This window comes from Strix uralensis, chromosome 16, assembly GCF_047716275.1.
Source record: "Strix uralensis isolate ZFMK-TIS-50842 chromosome 16, bStrUra1, whole genome shotgun sequence".
Taxonomy (NCBI): domain Eukaryota; kingdom Metazoa; phylum Chordata; class Aves; order Strigiformes; family Strigidae; genus Strix; species Strix uralensis.
In genome coordinates this window covers 3,391,715-3,404,581 of record NC_133987.1, presented here as the reverse complement: position 1 = coordinate 3,404,581, position 12,867 = coordinate 3,391,715, and the positions used below count along the sequence as shown (strand labels likewise).

Genomic DNA, 12,867 nt, shown 5'->3' with positions numbered 1-12,867 from the left:
GTGACTGTAGCCTGGAGTGCCTGTAGCCCCAAGCGTGCATGGCCTGGGGTGTGCATATCCTTGGGTGTGCATAGTCCCGGGTGTGCGTAACTCGGGGTGTACTCGTGCTTGGGTGTGCACAGTTGGGGTGTACCCAGCCTGGGGTGCCTGTAGGCTGGGCTGTGCGTAGCTCAGGGCGCACACCACCAGGGGTGACTGTAGCCCGGGGTGCCCCGCAGCGCCCCAGCCCTGCCCCTCCCCCTCCCCGGGCTCACTCTGCCCCCCCCCCGACCACCGGCAGCCGGCCCGGCCGGTGTCCCCCACCCCGGGGAGCCCCGGCGCTGCGGACCCAGGGCTGGTGGGGGGGGAACGGCCGCCGGCAGCCCCGGGGGATGCCCGGGGCGGGCGCTGCCGGTGCCCCCGACGGAGATGGGGGGGGGGGGGGGCGGGGGGCGCTGGGGGCCGGCCCCGCCCCGCCGCTGCCATTGGCGGAAAGTTTGGGGCGCGGCGCGGGGTGGCGGCCCCGCTCCCCCCCCCGCCCCCCCCCGCCCCCGGTGCGGGCAGCGGTGCGGGCAGGGCCGGGCAGGGCCGGGCCGGGCCGCCCGGGGGCCGCCGCGGGCGCGGCCATGTGGGCGCTGCGGGCGCTGTGCCTGGCCGGGCTGGGCGCGGCGCTCGGCGGGGCCTCGGCGGATCAGTGCAGCTGGAGGGGCAGGTAGGCACCGGCCCCGGCCCCGGGGGGCACGGGGGGGGGCACACGCGGGTCCCCGGCTCAGCATTCCCCCCGCCGCCGCCCGGTTCGCAGCCCCGCCGGGCAGGGCAGGGCAGGGTCGGGTTGGTGGGCGGGGGGGGGTCTGCGCTGACATCCCCCCCCCGACCCCCCGCCCCGGGCAGGCACCGGGGAGGGGCTGCCACCGCCTCCTGCAGCCGTGGGCAGGGTCACGGGGGGGATGCTAGGACGTGCGCTTGCCTCAGTTTCCCCACTCGTGGGTGCGGCTGTTGCCCCCGAGGGCTGCTGGTCGCCGGGGTGCTGAGGCCGCAGGGCTCCCCGCCTCTCCGGGAGCCCCTTCCCCGAGCACCCCCCCGCCCTCACCCGTGAAACTCAGCTCTGCGGCCGGCGGGGCCCCGCGCCGGGCCCGACACGCCGCTGGCCGCGGTGGGGAAGGCGCCGAGCTCCGGAACAAAGAGCCGGGGCCCGCCGGGAGGGGCAGCCGCAAGCCCCACGCGGGGGGCGTGGGGGGCCACGGGGGCCACGAGCAGCGTGGCCGGGACAAAGCAGCCCCACGGCTGCCTCCACTCCCCCCAGCCTGGCTTTCCCGCGTGTGTGTGTCCGTCCGTCCCCCCGCTCAAAATGCAGTGGGCAAGACTTTGTTTCGGACACTGTTTACACGTGAACCCGAATCCCGCGAGGGGAAGGGGGGGGGGCGTGTAACCCCCCAGCACCCACTGGGGATCCCCCCAAAGTGGGGGGATGCAAGGGAGCAGGCGACCCCAAGGCCATGGGCACCCTGGGTGGGGTGGCTTGGGAGCCCGCCCTGGGTGCAAGGGGGGCTGTGCTGCCACGGGCCCCCCCTCAGCCCCCCAGGAAGGAGCCGGGAAACACGAGCACCCCCAAAATGATGCGCTTGTACCCCAAGTCCAAGGCATCGAGGGTTTGGTGCTACTGCTCCTCGTGTTCACCCTGCACACCTCCATGGAGGTGCTGCTCGGGAGTGCTGGGGGGACAGGGCCTGGGGGGGGTCCCTGTCCCCCGGGGGGTCCCTGCTGACGGGGGGGTGCTGTGCCTCGCAGCGGGCTGTCGCAGGAGGCGGGCAGCGTGGAGCAGCTCTCCCTGCACTGCGCCGAGGGCTCGCTGGAATGGCTGTACCCCACGGGGGCCCTTCGCCTCCGCCTGGCCCCCCGCCTGCCCCCCCCCACCGCCGCTGTCAAGGGCAGGAGCCCCCAGCACGTCACCGCCTGCGTCAAACCCTCCGCCACCTTCCGGGGGGCTCAGCTCTACCTGGAGAGGGAGGGGGTGCTGGAGCTGCTGCTGCCAGAGGCCCCCCGGCCCCGCGTCCGCTGCTTCAGCTGGCTGCCCCGGGAGAAGGTGGCTCTCTTCCTGCAGGCCACCCCGCACCCCGACATCAGCCGCCGCATCGCCGCCTTCCGCTACGAGCTGCGGGGGGACTGGCTGGCCCGCCCGGCGCTGCCCGCCGCCAGCCTCGCCGGAGAAGGTGAGCGCCAAGTGTCCTGGGTCAGCCTGCCTCAGTTTCCCCAGAAACTGGGGGGCAACTGGTTGTCATCACCTCCCTTGCCCGGGTGTCCCCGGTCTGTGCGGAGGCGAGGGGATGGAGAGGCTGGATGCGGGGTGGTCACCCCGCAAGGCCGGTCACCTGGAGCCACCCTGGTGACGGGCTGTGCTTGGCCGTTGTAGGCGCGTGCCGGCCGTGCAACGACACCGAGATCCTGATGGCCATTTGCACTAGTGACTTTGGTGAGTGCAGCCCCCCGCCGTGGATGCTGGGGGGGTCCTGGGGCCCCGGGGGAGGGAAGAAAACTCAAACTGGGGGGGAAATGGCCCCCAGGCAGCCCTGGTCTCCCCAGGCTGGCCTGGCTTGGGTGGCGGCCAGCAGTGTCATGGAGGCTGCTGCGGGATGGGGATGGGAATGGGGACAGGGATGGGGATGGGGACAGGGACATGCTGACACCTCTCTGTGCCTTCCCCCCGCAGTGATCCGCGGCAGCATCCAGAGCGTCTCCAACAACGCGGAGCTGCAGGAATCTGTCATCGGGGTGAGCGCCGCCCGCATCCACCGCCAAAAGTTCCCCCTCTTCCAGGCGGGGGGGCGGCCGGGGCGGCTGGCGGGCAGCATCCGCACCCCACTGCGCTGCGGCGTCAAGCTGGGGCCCGGCACCTTCCTCTTCACGGGGTGGCTGCATTTTGGCGAAGCCTGGCTGAGCTGCGCGCCCCGCTATAGGGACTTCCAGCGCATCTACGAGGGGGCGCGGCGCACGCGCCAGAACCCCTGCGAGTTCCCCGTGGACTGAGCGGCTCGGGGAGGGCAGCCTGGCCCCGCGGGTGCTGGGGGGCTGGGGGCAGGCAGCGAGAGCATCCCCGGGGTATGCAGGGGTGACATTGCCAGCGGGGATGGTGCCTGGAGGGACCATGGCGCTTCCGTCCTCACTGTGTAGCTGGGCTCTGGCAGCTCCTGCCGCTGGGCCGGGGGGGTCCCGGGAAAATCCTGACAGAAGGGAAGGGATTTTCCCAGGGCACGCTTGCCCGTGGTCCTCCGGGACCTGCCCAGGCGAGGGGTGCAGCACTGTGGGGCAATGGGTTGGGGGCTCCCTGGGGACCGGGGTGCTGTGGGCTGGGGGTGCTGCATGCTCAGGGGATGCTGCGGGCTCGGGGATGCTGTGGGACACGGTGTGTCCAGCGCGATGGGACAGCTGTGTCCCCCCGCCCCGGGAGGGCTCGGTGGTGGGTGGCCGTGGGCAGGGCCAGGGACACGGTGAGCAATGGGCACGGTGGGGTTTGGAAGGGCCAGGAGGTGGATTTGTAAAGTTGGGGGTGGAAGGGGGAGCTGGGCTGCGGCAAGCCTTGCCCTGGCCCTGCCTGCGACACAGGGCACAGGCAGGAGCCGCGGGGCGGATGCCGAGGAAGAGGAGTGAGGCCGAAGGCAGCAAGGGGAATGGTGAGGCAGGAGGAAGGCTGGCGCGGGGAGCAGAGGTGTCCCTGGTGTGGCCAGAGCAGGACCAAAGCGCCGATGCAGGAAGGTGCCGTGGGAGGGGGGGAGAGGTCGGGCCGTGCCACCCGTCACCGCCAGCCCGGGGCCGCTGCCAGGTCCCGCCGGGCCACCAGCAGTGGGGCACACTGTGCCAGCTGGGGGGGGGATTTTTGACCGTGGGGGTGGGGGGCATCATATGTGCACTAAAGTTATAACGATACCAAATTTGTGACTTTTATATAAACTAAGCTGTATTTGTAGCGTGCGTGCGTGTGTCTCCTTTTTTTAAAAAGCTGAGCGGGATGTTCACCAACGGGCACCGTGGGCAAGTGCCAGTGCCGGTGTGTGCCACGGTGCGAAGCCCTGTGCCAGCTCCAACCACTGACTGTGCCTCCTGCGGGGCTGGAAACACCCCTACTATTTATATATCTAGAGAGAGAAAGCAATATATTGGTGTTTCTAAATGCTGCATCCCAGGTGTCCCCCCCCGGGCTGGGTGGCTTTAGGTTTCCTCTCCCTGGGTATCACGGAGTGAGCGTGGCTGGGGGCGGTGGCCCCGTGCCGGGTGGGTGACCCCGCTGGCGGAGCCGCTGTCAGGGCTGATTCTCATCAGAGCCACTGGCCACAAGGCCTCATTGTGCCGGGCTGCGTGGCGCTGCCTTCCCAGCCCTGCCCGCTCCCGCCCCACCGCTGCCCCCTCCGTGGGGGCTCCAGCCGCCGGCCTCTGGCTCCCGCTCCTCCGGGCTGCGCAGGCAGACGGTGGCAAGGGGGACGGGACCCCCAGAAAGGGATGGGGCGTGGAACCCCAGCCAGGGACCTTTCCTCCCCATCAGTGATGCCCACAGGGGCTCAGCACTGGAAAAGCTAAGCCCCTGAGCACCCCGAGCCCCACAAACCACCCGAGCTGGGGTCACGGCACACGTCAGCTTGTGCTTTAATACCTTTTCAGTGTTATTTCAATAACACCTTTTCAAATACCACTTGCCAGGCTGAACTGGTGGGTGTTTGGTGCCCTCACTGACCATAACGTGCTTTTCCTTGCCAAGAAACTGTTTCCAAAGAGTGCTGTGGGCTTCTGAGTTTAATTAAATATATATATATATATGCATGTGTGTAGAAAAAGATCTGGTTGTGCTAAGATCCTGCCTGTGAGCTTGTGGCTGTGAGCCTGCCTGGTGGGTTCGATATGCAACACATGTTTTCCCTTGAGAAGAGTTTGATGCTTATTTTACACTTCACTGCCAAAGGGCTGGTGCTCATTTTGGGGCCGAGCTGGGCCCGAGGGCAGGATCCGGCCCTGGGGGAGACCGATGCTCCACGCCGGGCTCTCGAGGATGCCAGCATCGCCCCAGGTTTTGGCAGCAGGCGGGAGCCAAGCGAGGCAGGGGGAAGCAGGAGGGAGTGGGAAACCCAGCGGAGGAGGAAAAATGAGGCTGGAAAAGCAATAAATGAGGTGCAAAGGGAATTGCACTGCCCACGGCATCCTCCGTACGCCCCGGGGATAGAGCACGGCTGCTCCAATCCCACTGTAATCCAGCACATTCCCCTCAGCTAAATTACGGCATTTAATGCGCCGAACATCCGGTGGCTTTCTGTCCAGCAGCAGAATCTCTTGTTTTTCTTCAAATATGTTTATTTGGCCAAACCAGCTCATTCTGCTGCAGCGGAAAGGGCTGTTATCCTGCTCGTTCTCTGCTGCAGAGGTTTTCACGCTGTTTTCGGTGCCCTCTGCCCTGTGTCAGGTTGGGTCGGCCGCCCTCGCTTCCCGCTGCTGCCGGTCCTGCGGTGGCTGGGCCTTGGCCAGGGTGCAAATGCTTCCTATGGGAGTGTCCCATGGGGGGGACCAGGCAGCCGGTGCCTCAGTTTCCCCACTGTAGGGTGGGGATAAGAGCTCTTCCCCACTGGAAGCATCCCATGGCCTCGGCATCCCCATCTCCCCAGGGCCGGTCATCCAAGCATTTCCCCGAAAGCAGAGTCCAGCCCCTGCCAAGCCAAATTCCTGCTCGGCCTCTTGGCATGGAGCATGGCCACGGAGGGTAAAAACACAATGAGACAAACCCCATCCTGGTTAATATTTCCTCTGCAGGATGGAAAATGAGGTGGGAGGCAGCACAGTGGGAAGGAAAGCAAACTGGGGGCCAGTTTGTGTTCTGGGGGTGGCTTTGGGCAGATCAGATGGGAGCTGGGGGTCTCTGGAGGGGCAGCTGGAGCCCAGCCCGGCTCAGAAAGAGGGGTGGCAATGGCGAAGGGCTGTGGCAGCACCCTGTGAGCCCAGGGAAGGGACCCCTGCAGGCATCTGACACACACCCAGCGTCCCCAGGGATGGTCCAGCCAGTCTTGCTCCAAAACCGCCCCCCCATCCACCTGCCCCCCGCCAGGGTGGGTTTGGGGATGCCGTGGAGAGCAGCACCCCAAAACTAGCTCCTTTAGTGGAAATGTGCCCAGGAAGGTGCCCGGGACTCCTTGTCCCATGGGATCAGCCCCATCGTGGACCCAGGCGTCAGGGCAGGGAACACACACACGTCCCAGCCCAGGGAACCCTCTGAGGACCGTGGAGCCTTTGGTCACGCTGCCCATGGGTGTCCACACCAGGACGGCAAAACAGAGCCATGGCACTGGCGGGGTGTCCCCTGGTCCCTGTCCCCATCCCCATCGCACAAAGGGACTGCCGTTTCCCGCCATTTCCCCCCCATCCCGGCCCTTCTCCCCCCTCTCCTGCCCCCTTCACCCTCCTCCTTCCCGGCCGCTGCCGGATAAAAGCCTGAACGTGTGAATCGCGGGGCACAAAGGGGAGGCACAAAGGCGGCCGGCCCCCCTCAGCCCTCCCTGCGGCCCCCGGCCCTGAGCAGGGAACTGCAGGCCTTGCATCCGCCCCAGGGATGTCCAGGCAGCCTGCCTGCCCTGCCTGCAGCACCCTAGAGCCCCACAGCTATCGTGGGACAGGGGGATGCCCTTGGGACAAGGGGGTCCCCCATAGGGTGAGGATATTGCCCCTGGCACCAGGGGATGCTCCATAGGGTCAGAATGAGGTCCCTGGGACCAGGGGATGCCCCATAGAGTCAGAGCGACATCCCTGGGGTCAGGGGATACCCCATAAGGTCAGGATGATGCCCTTGGGGTTCACAGATGCCCCATAGGAGTGGATGCTGCCCCCGGAGCCGGGGGATGCCCTATACGGTCAGGACGAGGCCCGTGGGGTTTGGGGATGCCCTGTAGTGTCAGGGTGATGCCCCGGGGCAGCAGGCAGGTTGGGGCAGGAGAGAAGGGACCAGGGGGCACAGCCCAAGCCCACGGCCCGCAGCGAGAGGAGAAGCGAGAGCCTGGTGATCCCAAAGACACTGCCGCCCCCCAACCCTGCCACCCCTTGGGTAGCTGTGCCCCAAAACCTGGCAGGAGGGTCTGCTTTGAGCCCCCCACTTTGCCTGGGCCAAAGCCAAGCCATCCGTGTGCTGGGGAGGGATGCTCAGGGCCAGGGCAGGACCCTAGCCCACAATGGGGCCCCCGTGGCCCCTCACCCCGGCTCTCCCCGGTCCAACGCGCCTGCGCCCGGCGGCCCGGGCTGCCGACAGCTGGCGGGAAGGAGCTTTCCCAGCGCATAGCGAGAAATTCCTGGCGGTCAGGGCTGCTTTGCAGCCGCCGCGGCCCCGGCGGGGGGAAGCTGCCCTGGAAAGAGGCGGATTAAAAACTCGTTGGCTTCAGCGGCGCATCCCAACTGGTCCCCTCGCACGGCCACCTGCTCGGCCCGGCACCCCGAATGCTGCCGGACACCCCGGGGCTGGGGCAGAAAGGGATGCTGCCACCCCCCGCCGGCCCCGGCCGAGTCTCAGGGGCCCAGCAAGGAGGGCTCAGCCCTGCCTGGGAATTGCTTCATTAATTAATTTGCTCTGCAGCATCACGGCGGGCCTTGGGCTGCCCCAGGGACCAGCTCATCCCCACGGACCATCCTCCTCCTCTGCAGCAGCAGCCCCCCAGCCCCCCTCTCCCCCCAGCTCCTATTTCTCCTGATTTTCTGCTCCCTCACAGCCTTAACTGGCTCCACCTGCCAATGAGCACCAGAAAATCGGAGCAATCCCCGTGGCCCCCGATTTGGTCGCAGCCGCGCTGGGCCCTTTGGCAGGGCGGGGAGTGGAAGCAGCCTTGGGCAGTATTTCTGGGCTCTGCGTGGTGTGTGGGGGCAGATTTTCCTCCCCACCAGAGCCCCACTGCTGCTCCGGGACACGTGGTTAATGGGGTCTGCTTGTCATTAAGCGCCCCAAGCTGCACGCCTTGGTTTGAGGGTAGAGCACGTGTGCATGTGTGTGGGGGTGTGTGTGCATCCTCGTTCCAAGGTTCCCAAAATTAAGGGCGAGAGTGGAGCAGAAAGCTGTGCTGGCCTTTGGCAGCTCCTCCTTTGGCTGCTGCCTGCGGTGGCTCATCGGCAAAGGGGGTCTGCAGGTGGGCCAGTGGTGGGGGCTGCTGGCTGTGCCACCCCCAGGGCTGGGGAGGTGGGAATCCCGCTCCTCAGTCCCGCTCCCCTGCACCCCGAAGCCATTCCCTGGCTGGGGCTGCCCACAGGGTTTTCTCCTCTGCCCACAATCAAGCATGGGCAGTCAGCGATGGCCCCTGGGCCACCAAGGCATGCGAGGAGGTTGGTTGCCCTGTGGCAAGGGCATGGGGTGCCACTGGCCATTGCATGGACCCCCAGGGCCATCCCCAAGCTCTCAGGGGACACCCCGATACAGAGCTAGAGGGGGACCCCCAGTGAGCCCTGCAAATCTTGACCCAAAGGCCAAGGGGGGAGCAGGGGAGGGAGGCGATGGCCGTGAAATCCCCGGCGAGATGATGATGTGGCAGCAAGCGCCAGCGCGGGCAGGGAAGCTGCCTGCCCTTTGTGCGCCCGCTCCCCTAATTGAGTCGTTATTGTTCCCACGTTTGGTTGGGTTTGTGGGGTTTTCTATTAATTGCGGGTGGGCAGAAGCTGCGGGGGCCTGGCTGCTCCCCCTCCCCCCCCCACCCCAGCCCCAGCCCCCTCCCCGCTCCCACACGCTGGAATTTTCCCACAGTCGCGGCTCCCTCGCAGCAGGAAACCCACCGCCCGCGCGTCTGCGGCACGCACAGCCGCCAACAACTGTGCACAGCCGCGCACAACCGCGCACAAGCGGGAACAACTGCGCGCGGCCCTGCACAACTGCACACAGCTGCGCACAGCCACGCTCAACTGTGCACAGCCACGCTCAACCGTGCACAGCCACGCACCACCACGGACAACCACCATACACCACAACCGCCCCAAACCGTGCACAGCCACCTACAGCCGCAAACAGCTGTGCACAACCACACACGGCAGCAAACAACCACACGCAGCCGTGTAGGGCCACACACAGCCACGTACAGGTGTACACAACCACGTACCGGCGTGCACAACCACACACACAACCGCACACAGCCCTGCACGATTGTGCACAACTGCGCAGAACCGTGCACGACTACGGACAGCCCTGCACAACTGCCCACAGCTGTTCACAGCTTCACACAACCATGTTCGTCCGTGCACAGCCGCGTACAGCCCTGCACAACCGTGTACAGCCCTGCACGACCGCCTACAGCCCTGCACGACCGCGTACAGCTCTGCACAGCCGCGTACAGACCTGCACGACCGTGTACAGCCCTGCACGACCGCGTACAGCCCTGCAAAGCCACGTACAGCCCTGCAAAGCCGCGTACAGCCCTGCACAGCCGCGTACAGCCCTGCACAGCCGCGTACAGCCCTGCACAGCCGCGTACAGCCCTGCACAGCCGCGTACAGACCTGCACGACCGCGTACAGCCCTGCACAGCCGCGTACAGCCCTGCACAGCCGCGTACAGACCTGCACGACTGCGTACAGCCCTGCAAAGCCACGTACAGCCCTGCACGACCGTGTACAGCCCTGCACAGCTGCACAGGACCACTCACAACCGTGCAGAGCCGTGCACACTCACGCACAACTGTGCACAACTACACGCGATCCCGCACAACCGTGCAGAGCCGTGCACACTCACGCACAACTGTGCACAACTACACGCGATCCCGCACAACCGTGCAGAGCCGTGCACAGCCCCGCACAGCTGCCGCCGCTCCCTCCAGGTCCGCACAGAAAGACCCGCTGGAAGAGGCGGAGGGGGCGGGGGGTGGAAGAGTAGCCCCGACCCCCCCACTCCCCCCGGTTCAGGCCGCCCCCGGGGCCGCCCCGGCGGGGCGGGGAGCGTCGGCGGAAGGGGGGCGGTGGGGCCGCCCCTTCCGGCAGCCATGGAGCCGGGGGAACCGGGGGAACCGGGGGAGGTGGCGTGGGGGCGGCGAGGAGGGGGGACGCTGGGTGGGTGGGGGCTGCTGGAGCTGGCGGTGGCCAGCGGGGTGGCCGCCTGGGCTACCTGGGCTGTCCTGCTGATGCCCGGCTTCCGCCGGGTCCCCCTGCGGCTCCAGGTACCGCCGCTGCCCCCCCCCCCCCGTCCCCTCGCCCCCGGGGTCGCCAGCTCTGACCGTGCCCCTCTCCCCAGGTGCCCTACGTGCCCTCCAGCCCCCAACAAGTGGCGAACACCCTGGCGCTGCTGCGGGGCCGCTCGGGAAAGACGGTGGATCTGGGATCGGGAGATGGACGGCTTGTAAGGGGGGGCAGGGGGGGGCTGGGGGGGCCTGGGGCTGCCCCGGGGTGGGCGGCGGGCAGGGAGGGGGGCTGCGCTCACCGGGAGGGTGGGTGGCAGCCACCCCACCCAGCTGCTGCCCCGCCTCTGGCTGTGGTTCTAGATGGCCCTCCTGGCTGTGGTCCTGGATGGCCCTAGGTGGCCCTAGACAGCCCTAGGTGGCCCTAGACCACTCTAGGTGGCCCTAGACAGCTCTAGGTGGCCCTGAGTGGCCCTAGAAGATATCCCATGCAGTGAGCAGGGTGGGAACAACCTCTCTAGGAGGAAAGAGCCTTTGCACCTGAAAGGTGCCGAGGACGGAGGTCACCCTGCCCGTGAGCCAGCAGGAGGGAGCAAGTGGGGCTGGGCAACAGCCTCTGCGCCCCAGACAGGACACCGAGGTTCATTTTAGTTGCAACTTTCTCTCTCTCTCCAGGTGGTAGAGGCTTATAAGCAAGGGCTCAGACCAGCCGTTGGCTATGAGCTCAATCCCTGGCTGCTGTGTCTCTCCAGCTACCGAGCCTGGAAGGCTGGGTACCATGGGAAGGTTTCCTTCCTGAAGAAAGATCTGTGGAAGGTAACGGTGTCCCGAGGGTCTGGCTGTGCTCAGTGCTGGCCGTAGCTAGGGCAGGGCCAGGGATTGGTCTGCATCTTCAGACAGGCTTTGCTGATGGTTGCTCGCTCCTTCTCCAACCCACGTGGCTCCCAGGACGCAGAAGGACCATCCTGCTTTCCAGGGGAACACCAGCCTGGGCGGCGCGGGGCTGGCTGCTGGTTTTGCAGGCAGCAGCGCTCCTTCTTAGAGCAGCTCTGAGAAGAGGTCTGAGGGGCTGCTGACACACGGTAGCCTTCCGAGACGTGCTGCTAAAGCTGGCATCAGCCTGAGCGGAGAAAACCCAGCAGGGAACGTGGTTCTGGGGCGATGCTGGAGGCAGGTGTTTTGCAAGAGGCGCTGCTTTCACACCCAGCTCCCAGTCACACCAACACGTCCCTGTCCCACACGTTGTGGGGCATCTTTGCTTCCTCCAAGGTTCAGAAGATCGCCCACAAGGCATTTGGCCACTCAAATGGTTCCCCCTCTGCCTGTTGCTTCTTTCATTCCCCTTTTCCTTCTCTTTTAAGGTGAATCTGTCCGATTGCTACAATGTGATTGTGTTCCTGGCCCCCAGCGTGGTAAGTCAGTCCCTTGGACCCTGACTTGTTCTGGGCGAGCTCGAGGGAGGGTTGTCTTAGAAAAGAGAGATAATCTGGGACATTGGCAAAGACTCTTTAAAAAATAAGACCAAGTGGGCATTGCTGTGAGTGGTTTGGTGTTCAGCACCACTTGAATTTATAGAATCATAGAATCATTTAGGTTGGAAAAGACTCTTAAGATCATTGAGTCCAACCGTTAACCTGACACTGCCAAGTCCACCACTAAACCATGTTCCCAAGTGCCACATCTACACGTCTTTTAAATACCTCCAGGGTGGTGACTCAACCACTTCCCTGGGCAGCCTGTTCCAGTGCTTCACAACCCTTTCTGTGAAGAAATTTTTCCCAATATCCAATCTAAACCTCTCCTGGCACAACTTGAGTCTGTTTCCTCTCGTCCTATCACTTGTTACTTGGTGCTAGTCCCAACCATGCACAGGGCTGGGATCAGCCCTACGTTTTGGAAGGGTCTTTGGTTGTTGCTGCCTGCTTGGGACCCACCAGCCGTGCCCAGAAGCTGCCCTGTGGTCCCTGGTGGCACTGCCGTGACGTGACTGTTTCCTAAGGCCGCCTGGCCCTGGCTGTCTCTCTCTCCCCAGAAACCTCCCCTAGCCACCAAGCTTCTTGCAGAACTCCCTGACGAAGCCCGGGTGGTGGCTGGACGCTTCCCCTTCCCCTCCTGGACCCCCACCAGCACCCTTGGGCAGGGCCTGGAGCAAGTCTGGGCCTATGACATGAAGGAAGTGCGGCGAGCAGCACAGAGCAGCGCAGAGGGAAGCCCGGTCTAACAGCAGCCTCATTAAGCCTGGTGTTAAGAGTCAGCAGTGGTAGGGGTCAGAGCCTCTCCAGCCCTTGGGCTCAGCTCAGGACAGCAGTGGGAGGGCTGCTTGGCCAGGCTTTTTCCTGGTGACTTGCAGGGTGGCAGTCCCTCGGTTTTCCGAAGAGTGGGCAGTTCGGGGGAAGCAAGGGAGGGGAAAATCAGACCTAGAAATCCTGGAATTATCACAGGATTTAAGGGCTAAATCACCAGTGCCTCTTTTCTGTATGTTTGCTACTTAGTTAATTTTTCAAAATAAACATTTGGTCAGTTCTTCCCTTGAGACTTTTGCTTTGCCTTTGAGCTTCATGGTGCTCCTGAAGCCAGAGCAGCCGCTGCTTCTGGCCTCAGGCTTTACTCTGCGTCCCTTTGAAGGCGGGTCAGGAGGAAGTTAGTCCAGCTCACCTCCTGCTGAAGGACCAGTTTGGCCCTGCTCACCTTCTAGGACATTCCCTTTTCCATTCAAACACAGAGGAAAAAAAGGTTCACAGCTCATCCCCTTTGTCTTTGACCAAAGCCTAGCTTGAACCAGCCCTGGC

The 12,867-nt window shown here is 65.0% G+C and overlaps 2 protein-coding genes across 2 annotated transcripts; both read left to right on the top strand.

Annotated features, from left to right (window-relative positions):
- The first annotated feature begins 562 nt into the window (after window positions 1-562).
- Window positions 563-3,253, top strand: METRN (meteorin, glial cell differentiation regulator). Its single transcript, XM_074886079.1, has 4 exons — window positions 563-691; window positions 1,768-2,189; window positions 2,390-2,449; window positions 2,687-3,253. The coding sequence occupies exons 1-4, from the start codon at window positions 606-608 to the stop codon at window positions 3,001-3,003; spliced, it is 885 nt and encodes a 294-aa protein (XP_074742180.1). The 5' UTR covers window positions 563-605; the 3' UTR covers window positions 3,004-3,253.
- Window positions 3,254-9,197: 5,944 nt separating this feature from the next.
- ANTKMT (adenine nucleotide translocase lysine methyltransferase) lies at window positions 9,198-12,611 on the top strand. Its single transcript, XM_074886454.1, is given in 7 exon segments — window positions 9,198-9,784; window positions 9,870-9,921; window positions 9,923-10,120; window positions 10,195-10,299; window positions 10,754-10,894; window positions 11,440-11,490; window positions 12,111-12,611. Coding segments are annotated over 7 exon segments (1,323 nt in total). The 3' UTR covers window positions 12,300-12,611.
- The last annotated feature ends 256 nt before the right edge of the window (window positions 12,612-12,867 follow it).

Excerpts from the sequence above, each read along its gene's own strand:
- METRN (XM_074886079.1), top strand. The coding sequence starts at position 606 with ATGTGGGCGCTGCGGGCGCTGTGCCTGGCCGGGCTGGGCGCGGCGCTC. Across the intron at positions 2,190-2,389 it reads CGCCAGCCTCGCCGGAGAAG|GCGCGTGCCGGCCGTGCAAC; the intron begins GTGAGCGCCAAG and ends TGGCCGTTGTAG. Across the intron at positions 2,450-2,686 it reads CATTTGCACTAGTGACTTTG|TGATCCGCGGCAGCATCCAG; the intron begins GTGAGTGCAGCC and ends TTCCCCCCGCAG.